The sequence below is a fragment of the Xyrauchen texanus genome, chromosome 17 (assembly GCF_025860055.1).
Source record: "Xyrauchen texanus isolate HMW12.3.18 chromosome 17, RBS_HiC_50CHRs, whole genome shotgun sequence".
In the NCBI taxonomy this organism is placed as follows: Eukaryota; Metazoa; Chordata; class Actinopteri; order Cypriniformes; family Catostomidae; genus Xyrauchen; species Xyrauchen texanus.
In genome coordinates, this window is record NC_068292.1 from 7,173,670 (window position 1) to 7,188,606 (window position 14,937).

Sequence of the window (14,937 nt, forward strand, 5' to 3'; positions counted from 1 at the left end):
CTCTCTCTCTCTCTCTCTCTCTCTCTCTTTTTTCTAATTTTATATATATATATATATATATATATAATATATATATATATATATATATATATATATATATATAAATAATCTTTTTCAAAGTTCTGCGCACTGCCTAACAATATCTAACTCCTAACAAAGGGAAGAAAGTTTTTTTTAGCAGGTTTGTGAGACACACAGCACAGAATGCTCTGAATGAAAAATATCTGACGACACTCTGGTGACACCTCTATTTTATAGCCTGGTCCTCTCCGCACACGTACATCAAACGTTATGGGTTAGATGTTTCTGCTACTCCGGACTCTTACGTCCTTGAGTCGACATCTCAAGCTCATGCCTGAACAAGTTCGTGATGCGGCAGGCTGGTCCTCTCTGCACACATTCATCAAACTTTATGGGTTAGATTTTTCAGCTACTCCGGACTCTTACGTCCTTGAGTCGACATCTCAAGCTCATGTCTGAGACCTCTCGCGTTTTTGTGAGCACATTTCACAACCGTAAGGATCCGGACAGCCCCAGTGCGGCGGCGTGGGTATTGCGTTCCCAAAAGCGCTTAGCAAAAGCGCAGCATCATAGTGAAGCTTTTTGTAAAGGGAACATTATTTTAAATTTGTTCAGTGGAAAATTGTATTTTAAGTAATTTAAATGTTAAATAATTGGCAATGCGATTGCTTTTTTAGATGAAGTTATTTCTTATAAATTGTAATAATCTGATTACAATATTAGAGAGGTACTTGGTCATTTGTAGTGGATTTTGAGTAACATAACCCAATATCTTTATGAGACAAACTAAATGTTTGTGCACGTATCCCAATTAATCCAAGCAGATGTTGTTTTTTTAAATGTCTTCAAACTAGAAGTTAAAGCAGTCAATCATTGATGTTTCTAATGAATACAGTTACAGTATATCATCTGCATATGCTGTAAGTTTTACCAGTGGAATTTCTGGACATTTCTGAACAAAATAAATTTGAGTCGTTATTCAATGAAAATCTTCCAAGAAATGCAAAATTGCGGTAAAGGGAATCAAATGGTATTTTATTTTAGTCAAAGCTACTTTTTTTATCCATTCCAGAGTGTGGGTGGAGGGGAACATTTTCAGAAAACAACTACAATTTTGGTCTGTTCCTCACACATATCAATCGTACCGCTGCAGAAGACGTTTCATCCGAACTACACCTATGTTGCAGTTTTGTTATTTTGGAGATTCACTTACATTAGATGAAAAACCATGGACAGGATATTCTTGAAAAAAATCACCTTTTGTGTTATATGGAAGAGAGAAAGTCATATGTGTTTGGAATTACATGAAAGTGAGTAAATGATGATGGAATTTATATTTGTGAGGGAACAGATCTTTTAAAGATCCTGAATGCCATTCTAACAATATTTACATTATGAGACTCAATTAGTTATATATAAAATTCCTGCTGGTGATAATAGTTTGATAACAAACAGTTGAGTCTTTCAGCTTAGAGAAAGAGACAGAAGGAGAAATACAGAGTAACACACACTCACAAAAGAGAGGAACTTTAAGGGTGGCTTTGCTTTTTCGGTTTCGGCACAGATGAGCTACAGTATGTGCCTCTCATCAGATAATGCACAGTAACACAAACCACAAAAGCTGAGATGCAAAATCATCAATTTAAGACCGTGTGCATGAAAGGAAGAAAAAAGGAAAGCATGAGTATTTTTTCAGGTTTGTGTGTCGTGTGTGTGTGTGTGTGTGTGTGTGTGTGTGTGTGTGTGTGTGTGTGTGTGTGTGTGTGTGTGAGAGAGAGAGAGAGAGAGAGAGAGAGGCTTTTTTAATTTGTCCACATCCTGCTTTAAATTTCCTTTGGAAACTAAAATACTTCTATTTTATTCACAATTCAAAACAGATAAATACTAGTAAAAACAAACCCTTAAGTGCATGAGTATTACTGTGTGACTCTGGATGACCATATTCTGATGTGACCATTTGAGGCTTAGAAAAAGTTCCTGGCCAGTCCTTCGGCAGCAGTGAACATCAAATTAAATGTGGCTGCTCTGTCATTTAATATGTGGTTATAAATGTTGAAACTAGGTTTAAATATTGCTTGTGTGGGTCAGCATTTTCATTTAAATGTTTAGCTGGATACTAAAAAAAGCCACAGATTGCTCCAAATGCCATTTATCATAAACAACAATCCATTAAATTACTTGAAATTGAGTAATAACAAAATAAAATGATCCCTTCAGCCCTAATTTACATTTACATTTATGCATTTGGCAGACGCTTTTATCCAAAGCAACTTACAGTGCAATTATTACAGGGACAATCCCCCTGGAGCAACCTGGAGTTAAGTGCCTTGCTCAAGGACACAATGGTGGTAGCCGTGGGGTTAGAACCTGTGACCTTCTGATTAACAGTGCTGTGCTTTAGCCACTACGCCACCACCACTCTAATTTAAGTGTAAATTAAATGTACTTTTTGGTTTATTATAAATAGGTTTTACAGACCGTTTGTCCACTAATTAATTTGTGGATTCACAACTAATTTTGTCATTGAGGTATAAAAACAAAAACCCCTAAAATTCAAATCCTGGGGGCAATTGTTGACTCTTAATGAAAAGGTTTCTGACACTGATATCATATAGTAATACTGTACACTTACAATGGGAGTCAGCGGTGAGCTTTTGTTCCTTACAAAGTGAGATATAAATTCTTCTCCCTAATCATTTGTTTTGCTGTCAAACCTGGATTCATCCAATAACTGCCATAGTATATTTTCAGAATAAATTGCTAAAATAGATTTTTAATAATACAAAACTATTTCCATTGGTCATTTAAAGCATGGTGTGGAGAAATCCAAAGGAAAGGACTCATGTTAACCATAAAATAAATGGATTGACTGCTATGCCAGGATAATCCAGAAGTTTTATGGTTAATGCACTTGTTTTTTATAAATGTTACTGGCGATATGATCACACAAGAATATAACAAGCTACAACTGCCATCTAAGTTGGTTCAGAATATGCACCTCATTTTATAACTGAACTAATGTTAATGCTGGGTAAGTCTTCTGCCTTTCCATTTCTCATACTATTCCACAAACATTGATAAATAATAATAATAAATGGCATGCTTTCACATACACAAACCTGAGATAAGCTAACATAGAACTAAAAATATTAGTGCGAAATGTGTTAATGTGTTTGTTTCTTTTTACACATTTCTTTATGTGTGCATGCGTGACTGCATTTTTATGTGCACTGTAAAGCGGTATTTGCAGCATAAATGTGTGCTGGTGTGCTAGAGAATGACAGAGAGAGAGAGAGAGAGAGAGAGACTTTTAAAACCTTTTAATTAAAAACAAAATGAGCTTAAACACATTGATTGTACATAAACAAATACCAAAAGAAACAAGTAGTACAATCCATATCACCAATTATAAATCAAATCTCCAAACGCATCTCTTACCACATGAGCCGTTTTCACCGCCAACTTTGTTTCAAACAAATACATATTATCTGTTAATTTACAGTATTTATATTCTACAGTGACCTGATATTCTACTAAAAACTTAAAAATTTTAACCAGATCAATACTCTCCCCCTCATTTTTACATCTGTGGGATTTTAAAAAAGCTATCTTAGCTTGACCCACCAGAAAATTACCTAGTGTGCACTGTTCCTACCACTCCTTATATTTATGGCCCAGAATAAACAGATCATTTTTAAAACCAAGCTTGTTGAATATTTTATCCAACAATACAAAAAAAGGGGTTAATCTAATACAGTCACTGAAAAGATGAAATGACAGTACCAGTAATATTACAGATAGGACATGCAGATTAAATCATTCCATTGAATTTTGATCTCCAAATCTTTTAGGAATATGAGATTTATACAACAAACTACATGATGGACTTATTTCTGGAAGGAGAAATATTCTCTCCATTTAGTATCAGTACGTCCTTTCAATTGTGTATGATATAAAGATTTTACACACATACAGTACAGCTTCTTCTTTTCAATAGTTTGAAACAATACATCTTGAACTCCCCTTAATAACAAAGTTTTGCCTGTATCCATCAACATAATCTCTGATCTAAGCCCAACTCGATCAGCTATTGATCTAGTTGAATGCCATTGACCTTTTGTAGAGTCAATTAAATCCATTAAAATAATTATTCTTGTCTAAAATCTACAGCAGAACTTGAAATTGAAGACATTATTTATTTATTTAAAAAGGTGGGTTAAAAAGGATGGTTCTAAAACACCATAATGTTCATTACCCTCTCTGAACTTTCTAAACAACTGCCAGGCTTTAAGCACAGATGCATAACAATTAAAACAAGGACAATATACTTTTGAAAGAACAGATTTTTCAATTAAAAATAGCTGCTTATCTAATCTATTTCAAGATTTTGAAGCATAGATAAACTAAAGGCAATCAGGGGTACTTATACCACCAATATAGCAGCTTTTGTAATGTTTGGATTCTCATTGATTTGACCCTTGCCTCTATACGTATAAGTCCTGGACATTCTTCAATCATTGGGAGGTATAAAACTACAGGAGGAAGCCAATAATGACCATCCCAAAATAAATTCACAAAGGCTTTGAATCGTAATAAGTACATCTGGAGGATCCAGAAGTCTGTGCCATAACATTGAAGCTACCAAGTTATTTACAATTAAATATCTCCCTCTGTAACTTTGGGAGAAACCACCTCCATTTTCAGTCTCTCAACAACTTTGTCTACTACATCCTTTATCTACTAATCCTTCCCAATTTATTTTCTTCATATAGTGTTCAGTTCCTAGCAGGGTTGGACTGGTAATATGGCATACCGGGCATTTTCCCGGTGGGCTGATGCACTTTGAGGCCGATCAGGGGAGGACTAACCATCTGGAGAACTGAGAGGTCCGGTGGGTCGGCCACAAAACGGGCCGAATGGCCGTGTTCAGCATAAATGAGCCGCCGCTTTATACAGAACTGACAATAAAATGGCGCCGCGATATGCAGAAAGCGAACCCATGAAAAAATTGTTCCCTTGTCCATTTTGGGGTACAGTATGACTGGTCTTCATGAACTGTAGTTGACATACATTTCTTCAACATATAGGTTAAGTCTTTTGATAATATTTTAAAATCAGTACATTATAGGGACACAGGACACCAGTTCTTTAAACATCCAGTATCCCCCCTTTTAGGATTAAAGTCAGTACTTCTCTTTGACAGCTCAAAGGTAAAAAGCCTTTGTTAAAGGACTCTAATAAAATGTCATTTAAATCTTGTCCAACCCAATTCCAAAAACTTCTGTAAAACTCAGCAAAGAGACCATCCAACCCAGGTGATCTCCCACTATGTAGCTCCTGCACAGCCCTTAAAAGTTCAGTAAAAGTCGGAAAGCCCTCCAGCTCCAGTTTATCTTTCTTTGACATCTGTGGAAGAACCAGAAAAAGCTTCTCGATTACTGCTTTATCACAATGCTCTGACTGATAAAGTTTCTCATAAAAAGAAATTGCAGAAGCCATAATTTCTTGTTGATTTGTTGTTTCATCACCATTTTAAAGTTTCAGTTTATGAAAATGTTTCTGCTCTCTTGACTTTTTCTCTAATGCAAAAAAAAAAGCAGTTGGGGCATTCATATCATTGTGCTTTGCATATCGTGCTCTCACAAAGGCTTCTTTACCATGTTCTTCCAATAAATCGTTTAGAAGATGCTTATTCTTTTCAATAATGTCAGCTGATTATATTCCACCCCCTTTATTATGGTAGTTTTGATGAAGAATTTCTTGCTCCAAGGCGATCATCTTTCTATTTAGGGTTTCAGTACAATGTGCAGTATATTGCTGGAAAAAAAATGTATCTGCACTTTTCCTAGATCCAACCATTGACTTAGGGATGTATAACTAAATCTCTCCTCTCTCCAAGACTTACCCAAGTGATGAGAGGGGTGCACAGAGAAGTGATCTTGCAGTAATCTATTATTATTATTATTATTTATTTAAATTTATCCCATTTTCACCCCAATTGGCATGTAGAATTCCCATTAATTACTAGGTCCTCCTGGTGGCGCGGTTATGAACCTCAATTTGGTTGGCGGAGGACAAGTCTCAGTTGCCTCCGCTTCTGAGATAGTCAATCCACGCATCTTATCACGTGGCTCACTGTGCATGACACCACAGAGACTCACATCATGTGGAGGCTCATGCTATTATCCACGATCATTGAGAGCGAGAACCACTTTATCGCGATCTTGACAAGGTTACCCCATGTAAATTCTACCCTCCCTAGCAACCGGGCCACTTTGGTTGCTTAGGAGACCTAGCTGGAGTCACTCAGCACACCCTGGATTTGAACTCGCAACTCCATGGGTGGTAGTCAGAATCAAAATCAAATACTCGCTGAGCCCCCACAGTAATCTGTTATTAAAGTGCCAGTGTGACTGATAGGATTTAGGTAGCAGAACATACACAGGCATGGAAATACAATGATGATCTGACATAGAAGTTGGTGAGATAACGCTACCAAAGAATCTTTCTTTATTACAGGCCACAACATAAAAACAAACAAATCTTGCAGCAGACACTTTATTTGACTTAAACTTTAACCAAGTATTCTGTATAAATTGAGGATAGGCATCTCCCCACAAATCAACAAAATTATATTTATTAATTAAAGATTTAAAAACCAGGATGAGGTTATTCATGATTTCTATCTAAAGTGATATCTATGGTACAGTTAAAATCACCACCGATTACAATAATGTTATCTTGGGAACAATTTAACAATTCTTCTGAAAGTCTTTAAAAAAAACTGCTACGCTCTCTTGGAGCATAAATATTGAAAAAAGAAAAGATGGTGCTCTCTGTCATTATGCCAGCTTTCAAAAGGCGTATAGGTATTATTGAAAATAATAGAGTGACACTTGCACTCAGGTTTGTACATGACTTAGTCTGATATTGCCTTCCCATTCATTTATTCACTCAGCCTGATTATCAATATCAGTATGTGTCTCTGATAACAAAATCACATCAGTTTTTATTAAGATATAAATACTTAAATAAGGTGCTTATTTAGCCGGATAGAGGTGGGTTGCAAACACAAGTTCCACCAAGGGTAGCTTCGAGTAGCCTCTTCTCTTTTCTTTCCATGGTGAGAATGGCAGCTCCACCTAGATGAGTGTGTGAAAAGTAGGGTGCACGCCAGGTCTTTTTATGCTCCATGTGGACCTCCGGAAACAATGGTGAACTTCTCCGGACCGTGGTCTGCGGACAACGGCCGGTTTGAAAAAACAACTCTTCCAGTCTGGACTCGTCCGGCTCATCCGGATGGGACCACTCAAGACCAAGCTCTTCATTCGCCCTAGCGAAGACATGAATAAGCTCCTTGTCAGAGGCGTGTGCACGCTTCTCACCCTCGCTGGGGGAAGGGGCATCACTCGCCCGATGCAGTGAGGGAAACATCTTCATCCCCATCATCAGAACTGCCCTAGCAGTGAGGGCAGTCTGTCACCATGAGAGCTGCATCGGCATGGGCTCGGTAAAGGCAATGAACTCAGCTCTCGTGCTTGTCTGATGGTGGGCTCACATAAGGACCACTTCCGGAATGACATTCTGAAGGTATTAATGGAAAGGAAGAGTTGAGAACAGGCTTGACAATATGAATAATAGTTTAATCTAAAACTCAACCAAAAAGACAAACACACACACAGGTGTTGGACAGCTGTCCGTAAATCTCTCCCTTGATCTTTCAGGCTGGGTAGCCCCCGGCAAGACGTACATCCCCCCCCCCCCTTTCCCTGGGGAGGGGCATGCCTTCCGCCCTGTCTGCCGGCAGGTCATCCCCGTCTACCTGGATGAGGGAGGGGACAAGGGAAACAAAAACAAATGTGGCACCTACTGTAAACACTGTAATGGCTACGTGCCAAATTAACTAAAGATTTAAAAAAAGAGATGGAAATCCCAACCCGTGTTGGACAGCAGCAGTGAGAGAGAGAGAGGAGAGAGAGAGAGTGGGAAAAAATGTACTCGCCGGTTCTCTGATACGCCGTGGCTTGGTCCTCGGCCACTCCTCCACCCTCTAATAGATGATAGCCGTGTCTCCACCATTATTACTTCGCCCTGCCCTCCGCCCTGCCACACTGCTGTTTTTGTGAAAGCCTTACGGCCTAGATTTTCACTTTGCCTATGACCAGAGAGTGTTGTCAAAATTGAAAGGTTATGTCATAATAATATTCTAAAACATCGTTTTTAATGTGATTTGATGACATAAGGCATGCCACAGATCATTTGTGAGTCACTCTTAGGAATTTAGAAGTCCTCAGGAGGACTTCTAAGCTGTCATGGGTTAAGTAGCTAGTTTTAGCTTTAAAATGCTTCATGAATTACTCTTAGATGAACATTTTACGAGTCCTAAAATTAGGAGTGACCCGGCCCTAATTTTTAAGAGTTGATGCTAAATTTACACGTTAGAAGCTATGTTTAGCCTTAGGATTTTTTGTGAATATGGGTCCAGAACTGCCGCGATACGTGTAATTAAACCACATATCTTTTTGCAAAAATGTCATCATAGTCTTGTAATTTTCATAAGATTAGGCTGGAAAAATTAGAGGGATTCAGAGGAAAGTAGACTGGAAAAATAAGAGGGATTCAGAGGAAAGTACATTAAAAAGTAAAGGGTCATTTTTTATTTCAAGTTGACTAAGCTAGACACTGCAGAACTCCCTGCCATGATTCAAGGGTGTTATGGGTAGACGCTATGCTGCAAAAAGAGCCAGTATTATAATTGTATTATATTAATTATATTTTTGTCCCTAGATATGACTTGTAAGTATACTGTAGATGATGTAATCTGAAAATCATAAGTCTGATCACTTAAAAAAGTGATGGCACACCTCCTCAAAAAGTTGTAAGATTTGTATCATTCATGTTCATTACACAAACAGTACAGGAAAAGTTACACATCAAAGTTTAATACTCAGGGTTAGGGATTTGTTCAAATCAATAACCCAAAGTATGAGCGATAGTAATAGTTATGCTTGCATTAGCAAACAGTACTACTGCAGAGAGAAACCTGAGGCAAACAAAAGGGGGATATGTGCTCCTAACAGAATGATTAATGCTTTTACCAGTCTTGGAAAGTGCTTATCAGATCCCCCTCATTTCCAGGTGGAATATGCTTCTAAATGGGCTACACTTAAGATGATTTAACAGACTGCTGTGTTTGACTGACTAGATAATTAACTCTCTGTCTAGGAGGTAGTTAGGACATGAGGGAATGGAGACACAATGGAGGAGTAAACTTCCAAAAATAAGAGAGTCATGGCTGAGTATAGCAGCCTTTTATCTGTGAAAAGAGGCCATGTTATAGTTCAAGTGTTTTTAATTTTTTTTATTTATGCCTCATATGTATACTTCACCAGGAAACTACTGCGTTACATACAAGACATGTAAAAATAATTTTGCAAACATGTTGGCATGGTAACATGATTTAGAATTTATGCAGACCCCGTAGCACCCTCTTGTGAGCCAAGTTTGAAATACCCTGTTATAGACATCACTTAAGATAAAAATCCAGTAATTCTTTGTAATCTATGGTAGCACACTGATTACCAATGTGTCCTTATTGGATTGTATGTCAGCTCCACAACACAAAATTATGCCATGATCCTGCAGCTGCACAGTAGCACTATTTAAATATGTCAGTCTTCAGTATCTGACATGAGCGATATCGGGTAAGTGATCAGTCGTGTGAAGGATGACTTCCTGAAAACACAATTTTTCATTACTGCAGTATCAATGTTTTCTCAGCTGCCATTTATCTCGTCTTGTGACCTTGCTCAAAATTTTTACTGTGTGGAGCAGATGACCTGAGATCATCTCGTTGACAGAAGCTGTTCACCACTTCTCTCCTCTGCTGGCACACTCAGACAGATGACAACCATACTCGTCCATCTAAGACTTGCTGTTAATAATTGGCTTTACAGTTCATGATTGTGTGAACTTGCACAAAGACCCTCAACGTGAAAGGTCTGTGGCACAGTCGCATCTTTGCAAGGTCGCGGTTCATATGACTTAAATCTTGCATCACAAATAGACAACTTGGATGACCAAACCTCAACCAATTTTGTTAGATTCCTCTGAAAACAAGCCTTACATTAATATCTAATTACATTTTGCTTCTCAATTAAAAGATGTTTATATAGTTTTACTGGAAAGTAAGTACCTAGTTGCTGCTGTCTACATCCTAGCAGCTTTCTAAGGCTGTTACTGTAATTAAAATGAAAGCTCTTATGTGGCTGATTTTAAACACTACATAGTCAACATCTCTGCGCACCACACAAATAGAACGTTTCAAGTGAAACACCTGAGAGACAATGGAGTATGCGTTAGCATGTTGCTAAGATAACAACATGACATTCTAATAATCATAAACATATTTAACAAATGCACATATTGGGAAAAAACAGTCTGTTTATCATATTAAACCATTTGTATCTAACACAATCTAATGACAAATCATAATAATTCTTACAGGATGGCAAAATAGTAAGATATCATGTGAATTGGCTTGCATGAAAAATTCCAACTTTTATCCCCATAGTGACCAACCAATCAACAAACAGATATTAAAAATCAATACAATATAGGCATCACATATTTCTGTCCAACACTATATTTTAAGAAAATAAATGTCTGAAAATTTATTCGCAATCTCATTCCATATTTATTGGAATGATTTTTATTCCATCAAAATCGAAATTAGCCACCGGTAGTTGTGAATCTCTGGTAAACCTTTGGCAACAATGGACAGTTTGCCACAAGTTTGCTGCAAAGCTAATTTGAATGTGAAAATTATCTCCCTTACAAAAATCGAGAGTTCATGGCAAATTTGCAGCGAACTTGCAGCAAATTTGCCAATGATGATTTTCACATACAAATGAGCTTTGCTGCAAACTTGTGGCAAATTGTCCATTGTTGCCAAAGGTTTTCAGGAGGTTCACCACTACTGGCGAAAAGTTGCAAACTTATAGCAAACATTTGTAACGAATTACAAGTTCATTTGCATGTGAAAATAACGAGCAGCAAACTTGTGGCAAATTTGCAGCAAGTTTTCGGCAAGTTTGGATTTTTTGTAAGGGCTGCAATACGCTTCCCTCATCTTTTTCCATGTTTTCTGTGCTACTCAGAAGTTATTTTCCTAATAAATATATGGTTATGTTTAGGGTTTGGGTAAGGAGAAAAACTATATGGTTAAACTTTACGAACCAATGAACGATTTAACAAGGAAATAAAAAAAATAAACATTTGTACAAGGTAACTTATTTTATGATTTGGCCATCTTGTACTAATTATTACGATTTGTCAGACTTTTTGGTATTGAATGAAATACAATCAACATATCTCTCCTTGGCCATCTTCTTGGATTCTTTATTTTTTTTCTTTCATTGAGCTCATCACAAGGCATTCTGGAATTGCCTTTTCAGTGAAGGCTGCATTTGATGCTGCCTTTGAACCTCTTCACTAGGTTTTTGAATAGATCACATATATATCTGTGAGGGGAATATATTGTGTTGACTCTGTTTTATTAGTCTGATACAGAAGCGAAGCTATTTAAAGAGCACGGCAGTCTTTTTTAGATGGATAAACTATGATTGTTCCAGTACTTTATGAATCTTGCTCAAGGACTGCACAGAAAATCTTGTGAAATATGAGCTTCTGAAAGTCAATAACTCCTGTTCTAAGGGAGAACAAAAAACTAGCTGAGATATTCTCAGTGTCTGACTGAGATTTGTTTTATTCCACCACTTCAGCACAAACAAAATTGGGTCACAATGCTTAAATGTCTCCCAATCAACCTTTAATAATGTAATGTCAGTTATATTTAGCTGGAGTAAATGGGATATTTCAATATGGGAGAGAGATAGGACAGAATAAGCATTGGGGTGTGGAGATGATGGAATGGACTAGATCTTTTGCATTGGTCATCTATATTAATTAACCCTTCTTAAAGGAATATTCAAGATTCAATACAAGTTAGTACCTGTAAGCAGCATATGTCGCATGCTGTCAATTATGCCAAACAATACTGTATGTGCATTCTTATGTGCACATGTATATTGTATATGTTTGTACATATACTGTATATTGAATTTTCTTTTGTCATGATTATTGCTTATTATTAGTCACTTTATGTTGTTAATCTATGTCAACACCAACATAACGTATAACTCCTCATACTTTTATACATGGCCAGTAAAGTTTAAAATCATTTTAATGTGTACGGCAGTTTGTAAAACAGAACAACGTGTGTACAGAAATGCACTTTCAATGGATGTCTACAGTATGTTGCAAGCGCATAACTGTCAACAGTTGTTTTTGTTTGTATTAAACCAAAGATATTCTTTTAATTTACTTTGTGGTTGTAGGACTAGGGTTAAGTCAGGGTCAGGGTGAGGGTCAGTGTTTGGGTGCATTGATTTAAGTATGGTTGCCTGATATTTATGTTAACCTATTTGGCCATGTCTGAAATTTTGATTTTAAACTGCTCTAATTTGCATGTAATTATCATAAACTTAATTTCATAATAATTTGACAAACATTTAAACCATTTCAGAAGTTCAACTGTGATAAATTCTTCCTGAATCTTGATTGATAATCCTGATGATAATACTAATCTGTTTTTGTCTCCTTGTATCTCTATAGGTTGACCTGCCTTTCTTATTTTTCCTGTTCTACCATATTGGACTAAAATGCATCTGTGTGTGTTCTGTGTTGATTGCCACAGGTTTAGCCCCTACGAATGGTATAACCCCCACCCATGCAACCCCGACTCGGATGTGGTGGAAAACAATTTCACCCTGCTAAATAGTTTCTGGTTCGGAGTTGGAGCTCTCATGCAGCAAGGTAGACGCCTCTGCCTGCCCCTCTTAGCACATGTCCCACTCTTTTGCTGGGGGTCCCAACTTGTACTTGCCAGGCCCACTGGGATGCATGGGTGCCTCTGTGCATGTAGATTTAGGTTTCAATGGGTTGCTGGCTAGTGGTATGAATGGGGATGTGTGAGTCTTGAGAATCGTTCGAAGCTTGATTAGATGATGATGTTTCATTGGTTATGCATGCTGAATATTTCCATAATGACCATTCTTTTCACTCTTCAATGTTCCAGCAGTTATATCCAATTTCTGAGCTATAGTTAATAAGAAACATTTGCAGAATTACACTAAGACAAATGCTTGTAGGATGTCTGAGAAAGGTCTTTGTTTATTATTTGAAATGACAGAGGGACAGTGTTACATGTAACCTGCATGCCTTTTTGTTGCATTAGTGTACAGATTAGTAAAGTTTTGTTGAGTTTTAAAAGTTACCAGATTATTGTTTGCATAGTACCATGGATAATGGTTGCACTGCATCTATCAAATGGAATGGAGCACAGCTGGGATTTGGTTGCCATGTAACATTTGCATTGTGATTATCTGTAAAACCTACTCAATGGAGAAAGCATAATTGAGGATTGGCTAAAACCAGCAAACCAGTTGTTTGTAACGTTGACAGCATGATTATTTGTATTTACATTGATTCCAGTGCCATCAATTAAGAAACATTGGGGATATAGAATGGTACAATCATGATAGCCCTAACAAAAAATCTAGAGTTCTGGCAAACTAGCTACAAACTTGCCACAAATTTGCCTCAGATTTTCCATTAATTATTTTCACATGCAAATGAGCTTGTGATTCGCTGAAAATGTTCACATCTCCTCACCAGTAGTGGTGAACCTGCATCAAACCTTTGACAATGGATCATTTGTCACAAGTTTTCTGCAAAGCTCATTTGCATGTGAAAATGACCAGTGGTGAATTTGCGGAAAGTTTGCTTCAAATTTGACATGAAATCTCTAGATTTTTGTAAAGGGTATACATTATCTCGTATCACTGTAAAAATTGTAAAATTAAACCATTCAGTTTTAATTGGCCAACAGTATCGCCCAATAATGTCATGATTGTAGTGTGTCTTTGGGACTTATTAAGGGTTTTCTGTTAGTTTGGAAGAAAAGATGTGACATTAGGCTGAGGGCAGGTTTGCATTTGATGACTGTCTGCATATCATGATGAGCGAGTAACACTACACTGTAGAGAGGCTCCCTTGTCCATGGCTTGTCAGCCCCCAGAAAACTGTGGGATGGCGTGTTTGGACATGACGTTACCTTGGGTACATGACAGTCAGCCCCAACCAGGTTATGCAAGGTCACCATTACAACTGTTTGGTCAGAGGCAAATTGTCTCTCAGGTCCAGTGGGGTGAGACTTTGAAATGAAAGCATTCAACTCTCTTCTTCTGACAGTTTTCTCTTGGTTTCTTTGTAACTGTGACATTATTGTATGTTTGTTTCTTTACTAAATTGGTTGTGAGCCCTAGGGCACCTGTTGCACTATTGATACAATTTGTCAGATCATTTTTAAAGGTAAAGTGTGTAATTTCTAGCGGCACTATGCAGAATTGCAGTAATATTTCCAATAGGAATTTAAACTGACATACAGTAGTGGCCAAAAATATTTGCACCCTTGGTAAATATTAGCAAAGAAGGCTGTGAAAAGAAATCTGCATTGTTTATCATTTTTAACTTTCATTTAAATAATTCACAAAAATCGAACATTTAATTGAAGATAAACAATTGAAAGAGGGGAAATATTTCATTATTAAATAAATGTTTTTCTCCAGAGCACATTGGTCACAATTATTGGCACCATTAGAAATTGTTATAAGTAAAATATATCTGAAGTATTTTCCCATTCATATTTTGTATTTTTTTTAGGGCACCTGGGTAACTAGGAACATGAAATAGTTCAGCCATGACTTCCTGTTTCACATATGTATAAATGAGGTAACACACAAGCCCCATTCCCATAATCAATCACAGTGGGTTAGACTAAAGAATGTAGTGTGC

At 37.1% G+C, this 14,937-nt stretch overlaps 1 protein-coding gene across 1 annotated transcript in view; it reads left to right on the plus strand.

Moving 5' to 3' along the window:
* Positions 1-14,937, plus strand: part of LOC127657910 (glutamate receptor ionotropic, kainate 2-like) — a 375,882-nt gene that overhangs the window by 281,264 nt on the left and 79,681 nt on the right. The window contains exon 12 of the mRNA XM_052146892.1: positions 12,779-12,897. Coding sequence (XP_052002852.1) covers positions 12,779-12,897 — 119 coding nt within the window. The remainder of the gene's footprint in view (positions 1-12,778; positions 12,898-14,937) is intronic.